We start from the raw sequence: 17,884 nt of genomic DNA, 5'->3' as shown, positions 1-17,884 counted from the left end.
CAAAGAGATCCATGATACCCAAAGAGAAGGAGAACTGAGTTTCCGAGAAATTAAAATTTGGAATAGTACCCTTATGACGAAAGTATTATGGAACATCCATAAAAAAGACTCTTTGTGGATCCAATGAGTCAATGCTTTCTATCTTAAGTCATAAATCATTTGGGAGTGACAACCTAGAAAGGAGATACATCGTTGATGGAGAGAGAATTTAATCGAAATAATTAAGATTTTTCAAAAAAAAAAAAATTGAATTCCTAAATAAGCCTAACATAACTTCTAAATTCGATTGATTTTGTCTGTTAATTTAGTTTAATCGATCTTTTGCTCACTTTACTCATATTGGTAAAATCCTTTTCAAAAGAAAGTTTAAATGAAGAGTTTTTCATTCTATGTTGATTCTTTTTTCTAATTTAAATTATTTATCAAATATATTTTTTTTAAAAACTATTATTAGTACAACAATACTCTATAGTGGTTAGATTTGATTAAGAGGTTTTACTATATAACAAGGGTTTAAGTTAGGTTTGCTTGTATTACTAATTTTTGTGCATTAAGTTTGGAAGGCATGGTTTGATTGACAAAATGAAAGATGGAACAAGATATTTTAATGGATGCTTAGTTTTAGAAGCAAAGCTTTTAGGCAAGTAAATGAAGTTCTAGATATGTGACTTTAAAGAATGTGAAAGTCTTGGGAGCATGACATTTTAGGAAGGAAGACATCAAGACATGGTTTGTGTTTGGGCAAGCTAATGAAGCCATGAAGATGATGAGTTGTAAGAGATTGAATATTCTTCAGTTCACGTATTTTGAAAAAGTGTAAATGTGGCTCCTAGAAAGCCTTCGACCTAGGAACACAGGTCTTTGGTTGTAATTAATGCTAAAGCTCGATCTCAGAGCCTCACATAGGCTTATAGAGACTTAAGCGAGTAAAGTCGAAACCTTCGAATAAATTAAATTTAAATCAACTGGAATTGTTGAGTCAATTATAAACTCTACTCACCAACATAATGCTTTCTATTAGGCTCATTGAGATGATTAGAAATTTACTGAGTTGATTGAACTGCAATAAAACGTCCTTGCATTTGAGCCGGGTGAGGATGATTTCAGAAATTTGCACTAGTTCGAATGGTAGTTCTGGGAGATTTCTCTATATAAGTATCAAACATATTTCTTTTTAATATTTTTGCACAAAGTATGAAAAATGAAGAAAACAGATAAAGGGACCGGAGGACAAACTCTAAATAACACTGGCTAAGTTGAGCATGTATCTATTAAATTCAATCCAACACATCCATGAAGCAAAAGTAGTGTGATTTGCAAACATATAAAAAGTGTTCATCACATTCAACAACATTTAGTGGCTACAAAGTTGCTGCAAAGAGTAATTGGACTCTAAATTATGTCGCCCCAAAATTGTCAAGCTGCCACGTTACTCAAGTTCACTTTTTAAGTCTCGGGACACTTTTAAATACTAATTTCAACTACTCTTCAAAGCCCTCGGAACTCTGACAAGAATTAAAGATTAAAATCAAGAAGCAACACTGGTTTCACAGTAAGAGATTTGAGTCTATCCTATTCTTGCTTGTCACGACCGACACGAGCACGGTGTCTAAGTTCTGCTTTTTTCCATTTCACCATAAGATGGCAAAGTGTAAAGAGTGTGTTTACCTGAAACAATCCAAGAAAGAAGCATGAGCAAAATAAATAAATAAAAGAAAGTCATTTGCAAGTACTTGGTGTGAGAGGATGGCTACTAACCACAATCAGTATAGTAATGACAAGTAGCGGGCCAGACCAGAGTACTGATATAAAGACACCATGAGGATCAAAATAGTTCTGGCTGGAAAAGCTCTGCCACCTTTTCCCTAGGAAACTATTAACCCTCTCAGCAAGATAAACGCCTGAAACTGAAAAAAAAAAAAAAGAGAGAGAAACCAATTAGATGTTTGGTCAATCAATCCAAATGAATAGACATATAACACATATTTCAATTAAGTTTTTAATGTATATAACATTTTACTCATATGTGATTGGAGTAATTTTTCAACTATGCAAATCTGCTGGGTTTTTCACATTACTTCACATTACCTAAGGCCTTATCAAAAGTGTGACCAGGCCAAACATTTTATTATCCACATGCAATTTTTCTTTCATTTCATTTGTAATGTTGTTAGCATATTTCTTATGTTTGTAATCACTAAAACTATCACATATCATTCAATATTTAAAATCCCTCATAGCCTTTTAATTTTGACATATATATCATAACAATTAAATTTCATAACAAATCCATCCTACCATTATCTTTTATATTTCATTGCCATTAAGTGATGACATGGATAATTGAAAATTACAGATTTAATCCAAGCCATCAGCTGCATTAGCAATATTTAAAGATAAATAACAAAGATAAAACCGCTTGCATTCCGGCTTGCCCTGTCTTGGCATGACTCCATGGCCTTCTCTAACGACATCATTATGTTATTTGTTCAAGCTCCTCTTGGCTATGTCCATCTGCATGGACCTGCACACGCTGCTACAGCGGAAATGGCAGGGACTCAACTTGGCCCACATCTGGGCATGATGGCATCATTGATGCTTGGGATCAGTCCTGTGCAAGGGCATACATGGCATGCTTCTCTGCATACGCTACATAGAACTTGACTGCTACATTTATATCCTCCTTCTCACTCTTCCTATTCCTAATATCTTTCCCTCTACATTGCCAGTCTTTTTGGGGCTATTCTAGTGATGGGTTCTGAGATACGCATTGATATGAAAATGGCTTTTTTTTTTCCTTCCCCAATTGGCTCTATTTTGTTGCCCACCTTCATGGTCAGGGTTTGCGGTGATTAGATGTGGCTACTTATTGGTTTGCACCCATGGTAGCTCTCATCAAGTGTGGAGGTAGATCCTACTCACTCCTTTCTAGCTTGTCTTGTTCGTCCATGTTGTAGTTTGGGGTGGATCTGTTTAACATGTTGCTTCTTTTGATTTTTATACATTATTTTGAACTCAAACAATCATTGTTAATGATGTAATGCTGTTATCTATATATATTCATTGCTGTCATCTTCATTTGTTATTGTTATTCTTGACCTGAGTTTAGTTTTAAATCATTAATTAAATTTGCTTCAGCCTCACACATTGTAGAAAGATGAAATTTTTTTGTAGGTGTAGTACATCTACATTCTATGCTACAAATGTTTGTGAACACAAGAACCATATAATCGGACTGTCTTTTGTATTGCGTTTGATTCACATTTTTCAAGTGTTTAGTATTTCATTTCCTAATCTTTGGACATATCAACCCCTAAGTCAATAATTTTATCTTCATGCCTTTTCACTCCAGATACACAGAGATGCAAAAAAAAAAGTTTGCCTTGGAGTCATTAAAGTTCTCGATAAGATCAAAGATACTGTTAATGGGATTGTCGGAAATTTCCATGGTGGATTTGATGTTGCCATCACTTAGGATCATGGATTCCCAAACAAACATCATCTCCTTTGTGGAAGGGGAGGGCAAATAGAATCAAGACCTTAAACAGACTGGTGGCAGTGTCAATGCAGGTAGCAACCAGGCCAAGCTTCAAGAGTTGGATGGAAGATGTAGGGGCTTTATCATTATTAATTTAACTTTTTAAGCTTTGTTGACATTGTTGATGATTGAGACTACAATTTTTAATAGCCCATGTCATCACTTAATGACAACTGGATGGATTGGCGATGAAAAGAAGTGATTGAAATCATGCAGTTTGGCACAGCCAAGATTTACTGTCTTGACATGGTACCTCACACTAGGCAGCATTGACAAATCACTATTGTGCCGCCCATGCTGGCATAATATCAATGGTATTTGATGAAACTAATGAGATTCATATTTTATCGTTCTATGTCATAGTGAAATTGATAAAATTGTAGAACCATGAAAGGATGGGGAACAAATGACTATTAGATGGATCAACTAGAGAAAAAGCGATGTAGAGAGGAAGAGATGTATATACAACAACAACAACAACAACAACCAAGCCTTTTCCCACTAGAGGAAGAGATGTATATCTAAAAGAAAAATCAAGAAGATGAAGTAATCAGGTAGGAATTTGGTGAGAAATCCAGTGAGATGTAGACTTCGATGTTCAATGAAGTTCAAGAGTCTCGAAGTGCAATTTCGTCATTTGAGCGAATGCGCGAATTTACCATGAATGAATGGACAATTCCACCGTTGTGCAAATGTGTGATTAGAGGTGGGATTCTGCCACTGCACAAATGTGCAATTATGTTGTTGCGTGATTTGTGTTCTAGATCCATTCCCTAATTACGTAATTTATAATAATTATACAAATTATAAATTTAGATAAGTTAAATAAAACAATTATGGTTAATCTAGATAAGTTATAACTTAAATAATTTATTATCAATAGTAATTTGGTTAGTTATAATAGGATAAGCTAATTTAATTGTAATATGTAAATATATTAAGTTATGATAACTTAATTATAAACTTAGAAATAGACTTATAAGTGCCTCTTATAAAACATAAATATAGTGAATGGTAAATAAACTTATAAGGTATTGATAGAATTACAAATATCTAATTAATTTATTGAACAATCTAATCTATTGCATGATCAATTATTAAAGTTATCTAGATTTATCAAAGCTAAATAGTATATGATAGATTAGAAATTAACAATCCTAAATTATATTATTAAAAATACTAGTCACAGCTAACATGATAATTTTACTAACACAGGTTCCTAACTAACTAAAACCACTTATGACAGTGGACTTATGTGTTGTAAAATAATAAAAAAAATAGGGCCAAAATTAAAAGGACGCCCCTAGTTATTAAAATCATCAACAGAGCGCCTCTCCTTTTTAAAATGTCAAAATAATGTCAATTATTCCTAAAATACCCTTATTTTACAAGTTGTAGCAGCTACTCCATGGCTACTACTATAGTTTGTAAAATCGTAATCCTAGATCGTAGGATCAGAGCAGCATCGGTGGGATCAGAGCAGGATTGGTGGGAGCAAGATGATCAGAGCAAGATCATTTTGGTTGGGGGCTACTGATGCAAAAGCTTAGAGAAGTCATAACTTTTGATTCAGGTTGAATCACGGAACCTATAATATATCAACTCGAAGCTCGTTCAGAGATTTACGGTTGGTTACCGGGATTACATGTAACCGCCCGATTTCATACTAAAAAAAACATCGTTGAAAGCTTTTTCGGAGACTCAAAAGATTTTTATTTATTTTTTTTGTATCTTTTAGATTATTTTATAATTTAGATTATTTTCATCTTTTGCAGAGTTAGAGTTAGGGTTAAAGTTTTGAGACTATTTAAATCTATTTAGTTGTTTTTGAGTTAGTTTTACAAAGATGCATATTGTTTGATATTTTGCAAAATCAACCAACCTTTAGAATATTGTTTCTGGAGTTTGTATTCAAAGCAAAGAATTAAATAGCTTCCGCTACGTCAACTACTTTGTTGGTCTTTAAACTGGGTCATCTTGTGAACCAAGGGAACATTCTTAAGGTTAAATGTGATTATTGTTATTGTGTTGAAATTTTATACTCTTTCATTTTGTGATATGAAAATATAAATATTATTGAGTGTTAATGTGCTAAAATGGTAGTTAAATTACAATTTAATTTAAATTTATACAGGTAATAATATCATTTGTGGTGTCAAATATTGACAGTTGCATGTATATGCAAAACTATTAATTTATTTATATGCAAATAACCTTTTAACATATTTTTTCTAATTATTAATCATATACCATAAAATTTTAAGGATTGGTAAGATGGATCACGATTTTGCAAACTATCAACAATATTCGAAACAAGGGGTGCTATTTTGACCTTTTAAAATGAAGGGCGTCCTATTTGACAAATCTGATAACTAGGGGTATCCTTTTGATTTTTGCCCAAAGAATAATTATGAAAATTTTCATTTGACTTAAAATTCTTGAGGACTAGTAAAATAAATTTAGATCTTATTTAAAAGAATAAGCCATTTTAAGAAGTAGATTTATTCTATTAGTAAGGTTGTCGTGAATAGGCTATTTATAACATAAATTTAGGCTATTGTTGGAGCCCCAACCCCTTTCGTAATTTTCCTCACAATGTGAGTTTGCTTTCCTCGGTATTGCATCAAGTGTTATCATAGTCGAATTTGAGTTCTTTATTGACTCAACATTTGACTTTATGCTTCCTCTCCACATTTGTAATTGAGCAGGTCATAACCCAACACTCAACCCTACACCCAATTGCAACCCACTCAACTCAAAGTCCAACCCACCTCCTGTTCCATCATCTCCTCAAATACCATCATAGATGCCTCTCACAATTCATCCCACATTTTCAAATCCTTTCAACTCGTCCCTTCTCTCCCAAATCTCCTCTAGCCACACCATCTTTTCCCTCCACTCGATCTATTCTGCATGCCCCCATAGCTCATATTAGCATCAAAGGATTGCTCCTAGCCCCTCTATATGAAGGAGAGAACTCCTTGCTCATCGACAATCAAGTCACACCATAAATCCTCCACCACCCTTCCTCCTTGATTCCACAATAACAAAAACTAAATAATAATAATAATAATAATAATAATAAGTGAAGCTTCTTTCTTTGTAACCATCACCAACAGACTACCACTTTGTCATCAGTTGACTACCTCCTGCACATCCAAATAGGCAAAGCTCTTCCAACTCCTCACTGCCAAATCCATTGTAGCTAACCTCCTTCCTTTTGTTGATCTACAAGAGTAGTTGCAGTCCACCAATTATGAGAGAACACTTACATTAAAGTCTCTTGCAAACTCAAACTCCCTATTATGTAGACTCAACTTCTTCTCCCTCTTGCTTGCTTTCGTTTTGCAAGCCCAACTTCTCCCTCTTTCTTGAGCATATGAAACTTGATTCCCTAGGTAGAAAAGCGAAGAAGATATAATAATCCCTCATTCATTGGGAGGGATGACTAAGAAAAGATAATGAATAAAATTGACAATCCAATTTTTTCCTTATGCTCATGAAAAGCCAACTAAAGAGAAGATGATGATGATAACACATCAAGGGTCGAATTTTTCTTGGTGATGGAAAATGAAAAATAACTAAAAAGTTACAAATTTTAGATGTTTTTTAGAATTTAAAAGATTTTATTTTGTCATAACAACCTATGCAAATTTAGATTTAGTTTAATAAGAAGTTATTTTAGAGTAAGTTTTTCTATCACCAAGTTTGTATGGAATAAATTATTTATAACTAAGTCATTGTTGGAGTCTCTAAAACAAGCCCCAATCCCTCTTATTTAATCATCTTCAGTTTTAATACAATTCAATTCTGTTCTCTTTGTGAGTTCTATGAGTTTGTTCTCCCTTGTGTTGCACCAAAAAGGTTATTGCAATTTACCCTTAACATATTACATATTATAAAAAAAAATGAATAAAATAGTCTAATTCATTTATCAGCCTTTGGAGATTCTTTATTCATTTCAGAATAACAATTAGATCTTGTTCAGGTGAGACAATCATTGTGAATGGCTATTATAAACAAGACACTAAGGTCATTTCTCTTGGTCCTGTTGAATATAAAAGGTTGATGCAAGGAAAGTAGCAAAAAACATAAGAAGAAAGTTCAGATTATCTGGCATCGAAGTTCAGTATATACTGTTAACAAAACTGAAACTAGACAAATTCAAATAACCTAGTAGTGGTAGTCACAAGTTGACAAGAGCATAGAAACTACTTACATGCAAGAAGAGACAGGAATAGTTGGAAATTCACATTTTTCCTAGACAATAAAGTTGTAAGCAGCAAAATAAAATGGAAAGCTAATAAGCATATCAACCAAGGCTCCTGCAAGTAAAGGAAAATGTAGAGTTGTCAGCAGGAACATAAAAGTGAATATTTATTAAATTTTAAAATAAAACGAATTTGGGTATATTATGTTATGTATGAAGGATAAATGACAAAGTGACATTAGATAAGAGAGCCTAATAGAAACATGCTTCTGAAGTAATATGAGATAGTGATGAAGCAAAATGCTGCAATTCCTTCATGAATTAAGCTAGGGAAGTAAAATTCAGTGAATCTATAAAGAAGAGAATAAAAGGTGCAGAACCAAATGGCACATCCAGAGCATAGCAAATCCATGGGCTTAAGGATGTAAATAAGTTGTTGTTATCGCTTCATACTTACCACTGTCTCTTCTTAAATTCATGTTAATCATAATTAATTTTCTTTTTCATGTTTACATAATTCTCCTAATCTTCAAAGATATCAGATTAGTATGATTTCTTTACAAAATTTTGTAAATCTGTTTGATTGAAAAATCTAACTATGCCTTACATTTACCAATCTGATAAAGAAAGATTATCAGAGTTTGAAAGCATTTTAAAATCGGAAACCAAACAATTTGAATACAACAACAATAAGTATCTCAATTTCATTTTGGCATTTAAAAATATGAATCTAACAATTGAATAAATTTGACTAATCATTTAAGGATGCTACCATAGAAACAAAATGTTATTAAAAAAAAATGCTTGCATCTAACTGTTGCTACTAATCCATATAAAATTCACTGAAATAACTATCATCAGAAATGAAACAATATATCTGTCACAAAGCTTAAACCAAAGCATCACCTTTATTGTTTTCTGCAAGTGTGAGGAGAGCATATTTCTAAACAGAACTATACTCTTTCTATATTTTTGGCAGAGGTTAAGAATGGCCAATAATATCCCTCTTCTCTATTGTTCTTCTTACACAATCTATTTTCTGCTAGTTCAAACAACACAAGAAGACTATTGACTATTGATGAGGAGGATGGGGAAGCAGAGGAGATTAGGGTAATGGTAAGAACTTGGCTGTGAAAGAAGAGATGATGAGCTACCTGTAAAAGTTTACAAAGATTTTGTCTTTCCAGTTTTCTTCCCAGTTTGGGAAGATAACGATGAAAAGAAAATAAGTCAATTTAATTTCTCCACTTTCTTAAGTTTCTTCCTAGAGCCCCCAGGACAGGATGTTATGGTTAGGCCTTCCAGTAATAGATCAGGGATCTAGAATTCGAGACTCAGTTATGGCATATTATTGGGAATTTTTCTCTTTAATGGGTAGCGGACCTGAGAATGTTGGCTATCAAGATGGGCCTCCATGTACATTTCCCCGATTTACCCTAGCGGCTGGTGAAAAGTTTCCATGGAACCGGGCCGATCACCCCAGGTTCGACGTTACCTGACCTGGTTAATCTTTTTTTTTTTTTAAGTTTCTTCCCCAGAAGACAATAGCATTTACATGATATTCTCACGTTTCTCTCCAAACAAACAAAGGGCCTTGATCTTGCAAGCATCCATATCACACTGACCACCCTCTAGACCCTCAAACAGTCCATTGGATCAGAATGTATATATAAAGTATAAAATTGTCAGCCAAATCCAGTTTAAATGAAAAGAATCCAGTTTGAACAAACAGATGTTTTCAATCACATTTCAAACTAAAAGGAAGTTGAGACTGATCGCCATACCTTCCCTCTGGTCTACCTTCAAATCGTAAATGATCCAATAGCTCCAATGTATCTAGGCATCTAACATTTAGTAACTTAATTATATAGTGGTGGCAATCCAAGATATTGGACACTCAATGTAATAAACAGACCATACTTCTCTATATAAAATTTAATCATTCTCACTATGTTCTCTCCTCCTTTCCCTTCTCCCTTTACTGGTTTTGCATCAGATCCAGATAAAATATTCAATAGATAGTTTTTTCAGCACGCACTGAATTCTTATGTCTTAGGGTAACAAATCTAAAGATCTAGAACATGAATTGCAAAAAAAAGGAAAAAAAAAAAATCCAATCAAATTCAATGAAATTCTGACAAAAAATGTCTTCCCAAATTCATGTTTCTCTCCTAACTTCCTAAGATCTAGACTTGATATCATATTGAAGATGTCTCAGAAGGATACAACCAAACAAAGGCAGCAGTGCAACAAATGCATGGTATTGTTTAGGTTAAAGAAACACACCTTCCAATCAATTGCATGAAAGAAACCAATGAAGTTATCAACTGCTGGTCCAAATCCACTACGAAGTTCGGCAGAGAACTTTTCAAAGAGATCAGACACAAGATCAACGTGCTCATTCAGTGCTGCTTTCAGATCTTCCATTGCAGTAGTTGCTTCAAATACAGTATACGAAAGAACTAAGTTGTAACGCACAGTCACACTCTCCATACACCATTAGTGAATTGATAAAGCTATTTGAGAACACACAAGGTGAGTGCAGAAATTACTGATGGTCACTACATATTAGTTCTCATAATAAGCAATATCTAAATATTAGCATATTCAGACATCAAGAAGTAGCATATTGACATCAAACTATGATCAATTGAAGGTTGATCGATGACGTTGAGGGAAAATTTGGGTTTTAGAAGATCAATTCCTTTGAGGAATGTGGTGAACTAAACCTTTCATGTGCAAGCTTGAATTGAAGGAATTATTTGGGGAAAATGCAATAGCATTTAATTCAATGCTACAATTGAAGTATGTCTCAGCAATGAATAAAAATAAACAAGGGTGAATCCTATGACAATATACAGCTGGAATAACATAAGGTGTTTATCTCTTATCTTGAGGCTGCCACATAGATGTTTCCATGCTTTTTTTAATATTCCACAAGATATAGACTTTCTTAAATGATAAGATGTAAAAAACCATAATTGTCTCATATTTCTCTGTCCATATAATTTAAATTAATGGAAGTGAATATTTTGATAGAAAGCCTACAAACTACTATATGCTGAAACACAAAAATCAATATTAGGTTCAAAAATTTAGGTAAAACTCCAAAAGTGTTCTTAACTGTCCAGAATACAAACAACTACTGTTATCATTACAATACAAACTTTGCCTCCATTCCAATACATGGAAAACTCTTTGAAGGTTCATAAGGAATTAATTGCATGCTAGTTTCCAATAAAATTAAACATCATATGATGATAGTCATATTACGATATTATCGTTAATGAGTTTCTCACAAATTCTTTAAATATTACTTTAAGTAATTTTGCATGAATTGCTTCCCATCTTCTAAAGCAAGATGATTAATTATTTAAGAATCCCTCTAAAAGCATCATATATAAAGTAGCATACGCAGATTGAACACCAATATAAATTGAGAAAGGAAAAAAATTGTGCAAGTGAAATTAATGACCGATAAATAAATAATATCTATGTAATAAGAATTAATTTTACAAAAATTGAACTCTGCACGCTAAGTTATGCTTCTAATTCTTATCCAAATTTCAAAAACTCAATTTCTGTGCATCTAAGTTGTGCTACTCTACGTTCAAGGAAAAAAAAATTTTTACCGGAGAAGGATTTTCCAGGCGTGAGAAAACCTAGCTGTGCGGTTTTCTGTGGGGGATGATCGTGGCGTAGGGAGGCGTTGTCGTGGATCCCAAATCGAGGCCGGGAAGGTAGCGGGTCGCCGCAGGGAGGCGTTGGAGAGGGAGTGGCCGACGATTCTTCTGCTAGGGAGTTAGCGCAAGAGAGGATCCTTGCGGCAGGAGATGGCTGGCGAGAAGCGGCTCGCGGCAGGAGATGGCGCTTCAAGAGAGGAAGGAGATCGCGGCAGGAGATGGCGAAGAGAGGGAGAGGGAGGTTTGGGAAAGTGCGATCGCGGCAGGAGATGGCGAAGAGAGGGAGAGGGAGAGCTCGCGAATCGCGATTTCTGCTAGGGCTCGCGTCGGGCTCGCGGGGGCGCTTCTGCTAGGGCTCAGTAGTAGAGGTTTGGGAAAGTGCGTTTTCACTCGAGCTAATTTCGAGTCCCTACTGTCCAAAAATGTTCAAGTTCAATTTCAAGTTCAACTTCAACTGCATCTTCAAATTCTAGTGAAAAAATATAGTAAATAAAGGAACTAGCAAAGTTGATAAAAAGTCAACTAGATTTAGTTAATGAATATCATTGTAATACAACTAAGATCGTCAAAATGTGTGAAGAGATTCAAAAAAAAATTGGACTCTATTCATATCAGTGATTAATTAATAGACTTTATTTAGTTGGATGAATGTATTTGACGGTAGATTTTTTTATTTAGCTGGATGAATGTATTTGACAGTAAACTTTTTTATTTAATTGAATGAATGTATTTGATTCGGGTTGAAGAGAAACACTTCAACTGATTAGTTATGAATCCCTTTTGTCTCCACTATTCTGTTGCTAAACTAGTAAACAAGGTGACCATAAATGGAGGACCATTATATAAATTGTCATGTAACTTTAGATGTGTCACAATAGAGTATTCCAATGTATATTTAAAATTTATACAAAAGTTTGAAGTATACCTCACGTTGTGATGAAGATTGAAATTAAAAGATTGAAATTAAACCGTTAGACTTACCTGAAAATAATGAAGTAGACAAAGATGAGGAAAGATACAGTCAGATGTGGTTTCTCCCAATGCCTAAGTTTGTTGAAATTTTTACCAATGGCCACCAAGGGAAGAACAAGCTCCTGGATCCAAAGGCAGAACATGATAGAGCATGAGAAAACTCAGCATCGCAATACATGAGCTCCAACACAAGTTATTGATAGGTTTTGGACTGAAACTAATACCTCGAAAAGATCGATATAGCTTGGGATCCCTTCTTTCATAGCGGCATCAATTGTTGCTCGAGTCTTCTCCATTATTTGACTCTTCTCTTTACATGTCAAAGCTGCTCTTTTTACAAGACTAAGTTCAGCTACAACCATGTTTTTAGCCAACACAATTGCATGTTTAACTAAGCAATTCTTCCAGAAGGTGATGGACAAGCTTGACGACCAACTAGTAGATTTCATCCACTTGCGCAAGTAGACACTTCCATCTATGTCAAACACATGAGCACTACTGCCTGAAAGGTCATCAACAGATCGAATCCATTGGACAGGTTGATCGTTTGTTTGCCTAAATTTTGTTATATTTGTATGCTTAACAAGGTGACCATGAATGGAGAAAAGTATGTTTCCGATGGCTTTAATTATATTTGTCCCCAGCTTTTCACTTTATTGAATCGGACCACTAGAATCATGAATGGAGGACCATTGTTCACAGTCATCCAAAATATTCAACCTATCAGACCCATTCCTGACCATGATTCTGCTGCGGCCAGTACTACGGCCAGTACCTTTTCATTTATTCTCTGTAAATTATTAACTGATATCCTTGTACATAGAACAGAATGATGATCCATTGCTGAACCTAAACCAAGCAATAATGTTGTTGATGGCTTGTTCCAAAATGACAGTATCCAAGCAATAGGTTCGAATAACATTTATGCAAGATGTCAAACTTCATAATAAAATTTTGTAACGTTTGAAATGATAAATATACACAATGTTTGACACAACTAAATAAATAATAACTAATGTAGTACGAAGCACAATTTGATAATTATATCTTGGCTGGTGCAACAGATCTTTGGAATGCCGTGAGTCATAGTTTTCCAGTTAAAATTCTTTGGGAGCTTTAACTAACTAATGTAGCAAAATAAAATCAAAAGTCTCATGATTAATATAATTAATGCAAGAAAACAGCATCATTTCATCACAACTAGAAGAAAGAAAACTTCTGCCAGTGTAGCCAAACAACTTATGTACATCTTTCTTACACGAATTAAAATACAATTATGCCTAAAATCAGAACAAAATCAGCATCCCATTACAGCATCCCATTACATGAGGTAGCAACCTAAGGTATGGTTTGCTTGTATTCATGATCTCTAAAACTCCAAGCCTGGTTCATCAATGCGAATCATCAATTAATATCCATTCTTGCCTAAAATTAATATTAGGAGACAAGCTTGAGCAAATAATGTATGCAAGAATTAAAACTAGATACAAAGCATATTATATTTTTCACATAAAATATGTCACTAAGTGAAATAAATTCATATACAATATTGTTACATAACTAAACATGCATATTACAGAAAACTTTGTTCCTATATTTGTTACATGCTTATGTTTCAGCTTCATTCAGTAAAAACATTTGTTCCTATATTTTACAGCATATAGACTTAGCAATGCATCAAGGGCTACGTGATCATCTAATACTATCTTGAATTCAGATAACTAGACAAGTATCAAATCTATTTCAGCAATTACATGCTTGACCTGGAACCTCCTCTTCCCTAGTTTAGTTCCAAGCTCTTAATAAAAAAAAAGGTATACAGTATAAACAACAGACATGTCTAACACTTCTGATGTCAACATACATGCGTAGCACTAAAGCAACAAGCCATGATAACACAAGGCACAATATATAGACATGACAAAATGCCAAAACAAATATCAAAGTAAAGTTACATCTTCATAATTGTCACGAGGTGAAATAAATTCATCTCAAAAGACAATATGCAAGCATCTCAAATACATTGTAGAGAAGCAACAAGATATCTCTAATTGAAGTTCCATAATGTACCAAGACTTAAATTACAACAAGACTTAAATAATACAGAAAGGTATCAAGACTTAAATAATTATCCTAACAAGAGTACTGAAATTAAAGAAATGCACTAAACCAATCAAACATACAAACAAAAAAAAATAGATATACCAACCATAGATAATTACAACATCTTAGCGCATGTTATTAGAACCTGTAACAATAAAGATAATTTATTAATTTTATTATCTCAATAAACAATAACCTACTATAATTTAAAAAATTTAAACTTTGATAGTACCGGCTATAGATCCCAAATCCGGTTCATATGGGTCATCAAGACTGATATGATTATTATCTTCAATTGATCTGATAATTGGCACATTGTCATATACAAAAGATAATAAAATAAATTTGTTTGCAAGAAAAATTGAATCAACACATACCCTTGTTGCAAATTGGGACAGTTACGCTTGTCAAGTGACACTCCTCGAAGTCCGCACCCACGACAAAGCCTAGAATTTGATGTTGATTTCTCCTTTGATGATTTTAATCTCTTTCCACATCCTTTAGTTCTTACTACAGAAAGATCAATAATACTAAGAGTCTCATCGATTTTTTTCTTTGACTTCTATCACTGCATGTTGTATTAATGGACATCTCTTGAATTTTATTGTAGATTCAATCAAATTGTTCTTCCAAGAAGGTTATCCTCTCAGTACTCAAAGATGCATCATCAACTAACACTGAAGCTTTATAGGATAACCTCGAGTGCCTCGAAATCAAATATCTTTCTGAATCTGGATCATCAATGACATTTTGCTCTCCTAAAGCATACATTGCTCCAACTTTTGCATATTGCGTCCATCGTTTGAGTATATACATATCAGGCAAATGAAACACTTGGTTGATACGAAAAAAAGCTAACATATGTCTACATGGAATGCCCTCAAACTCAAATTTTGTACAGCTACACGATATGTAATCCCTTTGTTTGTCATGCGTGAGCACTCTTGATTTTGAGGAAGAGGAACTTTGAAATTTCATCACGTGGTAAACTGCTGAGGCAACTCCTGCACATGTTTGTTGCACATAATAACTATGACTCTCGATCATTTCACTTTGAAACTCCAGCCATTTCTTTTTTGTGTACAGCTTAACCATTTGACTTTCCATTGGCCAAGTTGTATTAACTTTGGGATTCTCATTCATATCAATATGGTCCACAACTAACTCATTGTGTCTTTGGTGTCTCAATGCTCTATTAAAACGTGTGATAAAATCCATTAATGAGTTCTTATTTGAGACATATTTTTTGAAAAATGCATGTGACCCTTCAGATCTTTGGCTACTTGACATTCCTACAGAAAAGACATGACTAAAATATGATGTCACCCATCTGTGTCGTAATTCATACATCAAGGTCAACTAATCATTTTTCTCTAAGTTAGCTTCCTTGATAGTCTCTTCCCATGACTTCTCAAAATCATCAGGTGTTGTAGAATTTGCAATAACATTCTTTATGCTGTGATAATGGTTTTGAAAAGTCAAAGGGTCTAATTTTTCTAGGAATTTGTTCAATATGTGCCATAAACAATATCGATGCACTATTTGAGGCAAAATCTGTGCAATAGCTTTTGTCATTGCAGGATCCTGATCAGTGATGATAATGTTTGGTGCACCTTTAGGCATGGCTTCTAAGAACTTTGTAAGCAACCAAACAAAAGACTCAGTTTTCTCATCACTAAGAAACTCGCAACCAAAAAGAATTGTCTGATGATGATGATTAACTCCTACAAATGGTGTCAAAATCAAACCATATTTGTTGGTGTTATAAGTTATATCAAATACAATAGCATCACCAAATACACTATATGCCCTTCTTGAAACATGATCAGCCCAAAAGCACCTACTAAATCTGTTATCTGAATCAGTCTCGTAGGCAAAGAAAAAAGCTGAATTCTTCTCTTACTCCGATGTAAAAAACTCAATAAGTATTTCAGCATCAATACCCTTTTGTTTATCCCTTAGATTTCTCTCAAAGTTTTTAATATCAGTTTCTGTACAACCTACCCGTTCAGGGCCTCCATACTCTATCTCTAATAAACGGATTTGTTGGCAAGTTGGTACATTGGCCTCTGAAAATTGTGTTGTCAATGCTTTTTTAGCTGCCGAAACACTGCGATGTGAGCGTAACAAATGCACCTTTGATGGAGTTGAGAGCGGATGATTATGAGCTTCTATAAAGTTACAGATAACTCAATCCGGTCCCATCTGGTTCTTGACAAATGCAATATTTTCCTTACAACCCGTTCTAACTGTGCCACGTGCTCTTTCCCTTATTTGTTGATCAGGGTTTGGATGTTTATTGTGTCGCATTAGATCTGTATGCCCTTCTTTAAAGCATACAATTTGTTTCCATGTCACTTCATTTGTCATTTTATTTTTCCTGCTCGTGCTATTCCTTGAACTAAATCCAGCTTCTCGTGCATATTGGTTATAGAACGAATATGCATCCTCTAGAGATGAGAATTCCATTCCAATTTTTGGTTTTCGATCATCTACAACTTGGGGAATGAATTTCTGATCATCAACTCTATTTTCTTCCATTTCTGGGCGCCCTCGCATTTTATTTGACAATAGATAAAAAAATAAAAACTGTTTTAATTAACAAAATAAAACAAAAGTGATTTTATATAGATGCAACATCAAATCATAGACATGATATAAATAAAAACTGTTCCAATTAATAGAATAAAACAAAAGTCATTCTGATATAGATGCATCAAATCCTAACAGAACATCATCTAAGTTAAACATGAAATTGACACCTTGTATTGTTTCCATAGGATTTTCAACTTAGAATTTTCTTATTATTTAAATTTCCATGGCACATTCTCATATAAACAAGGAGATATGTATATTTGAGCAGAAAATAGATTATAATGGAACCACTAGTTGTAACAACAATTATAATCACCATTATTGTAATTGCAATTGACACCAGGTAAATCAACAATAATGGATCCAGTAGTTCCAAAGACTCAACTATTAGCTTTGACTATATTGATTGTATCCCACCATTAATCTCTATGGAAGGCAATTGTTGTATATCACATCCTTTTAAATTTAGAGACTCTCCAAAAGTCAAAAATAAAAAGAAAAAATTGTTTTAAGATAGCACAATAGATATATGTTCAAGAAAATAAACAAAACCAGCCCAAACTAGATAACCAGTTACATGCATAGATTGAAAGTGATAATACAATAAAGTTGCAGGAAACCATTCAACGGTCAGCTTACAAGACCCTTAAAATGTTGCGATTGATGTTTTCAGCTCACATCAGTTTACTAGAAATCCATGGCAAAAAAGGGCTTTTGGGGGAAGTTGCAGTGGAACACGTTGGGAGGGGAAAGACGAAACTATCTTGCACTATGCGCATCCTC

At 34.0% G+C, this 17,884-nt stretch overlaps 1 protein-coding gene across 1 annotated transcript; it reads right to left on the bottom strand.

Annotated features, from left to right (window-relative positions):
- Window positions 1–1,313: 1,313 nt before the first annotated feature.
- LOC122042840 (transmembrane protein 18-like) lies at window positions 1,314–11,861 on the bottom strand. The gene is made up of 5 exons (XM_042603172.1): window positions 11,381–11,861; window positions 10,035–10,186; window positions 7,758–7,863; window positions 1,759–1,907; window positions 1,314–1,668 (listed from the first exon to the last, which is right to left on the bottom strand). The coding sequence occupies exons 2-5, from the start codon at window positions 10,173–10,175 to the stop codon at window positions 1,573–1,575; spliced, it is 492 nt and encodes a 163-aa protein (XP_042459106.1). The 5' UTR covers window positions 10,176–10,186; window positions 11,381–11,861; the 3' UTR covers window positions 1,314–1,572.
- Window positions 11,862–17,884: the final 6,023 nt, after the last annotated feature.

This window comes from Zingiber officinale, chromosome 2A (assembly GCF_018446385.1).
Source record: "Zingiber officinale cultivar Zhangliang chromosome 2A, Zo_v1.1, whole genome shotgun sequence".
Classification (NCBI taxonomy): domain Eukaryota; kingdom Viridiplantae; phylum Streptophyta; class Magnoliopsida; order Zingiberales; family Zingiberaceae; genus Zingiber; species Zingiber officinale.
The sequence above is the reverse complement of the archived record's forward strand: the minus strand, read 5'-3'. Positions and strand labels throughout refer to the sequence as shown.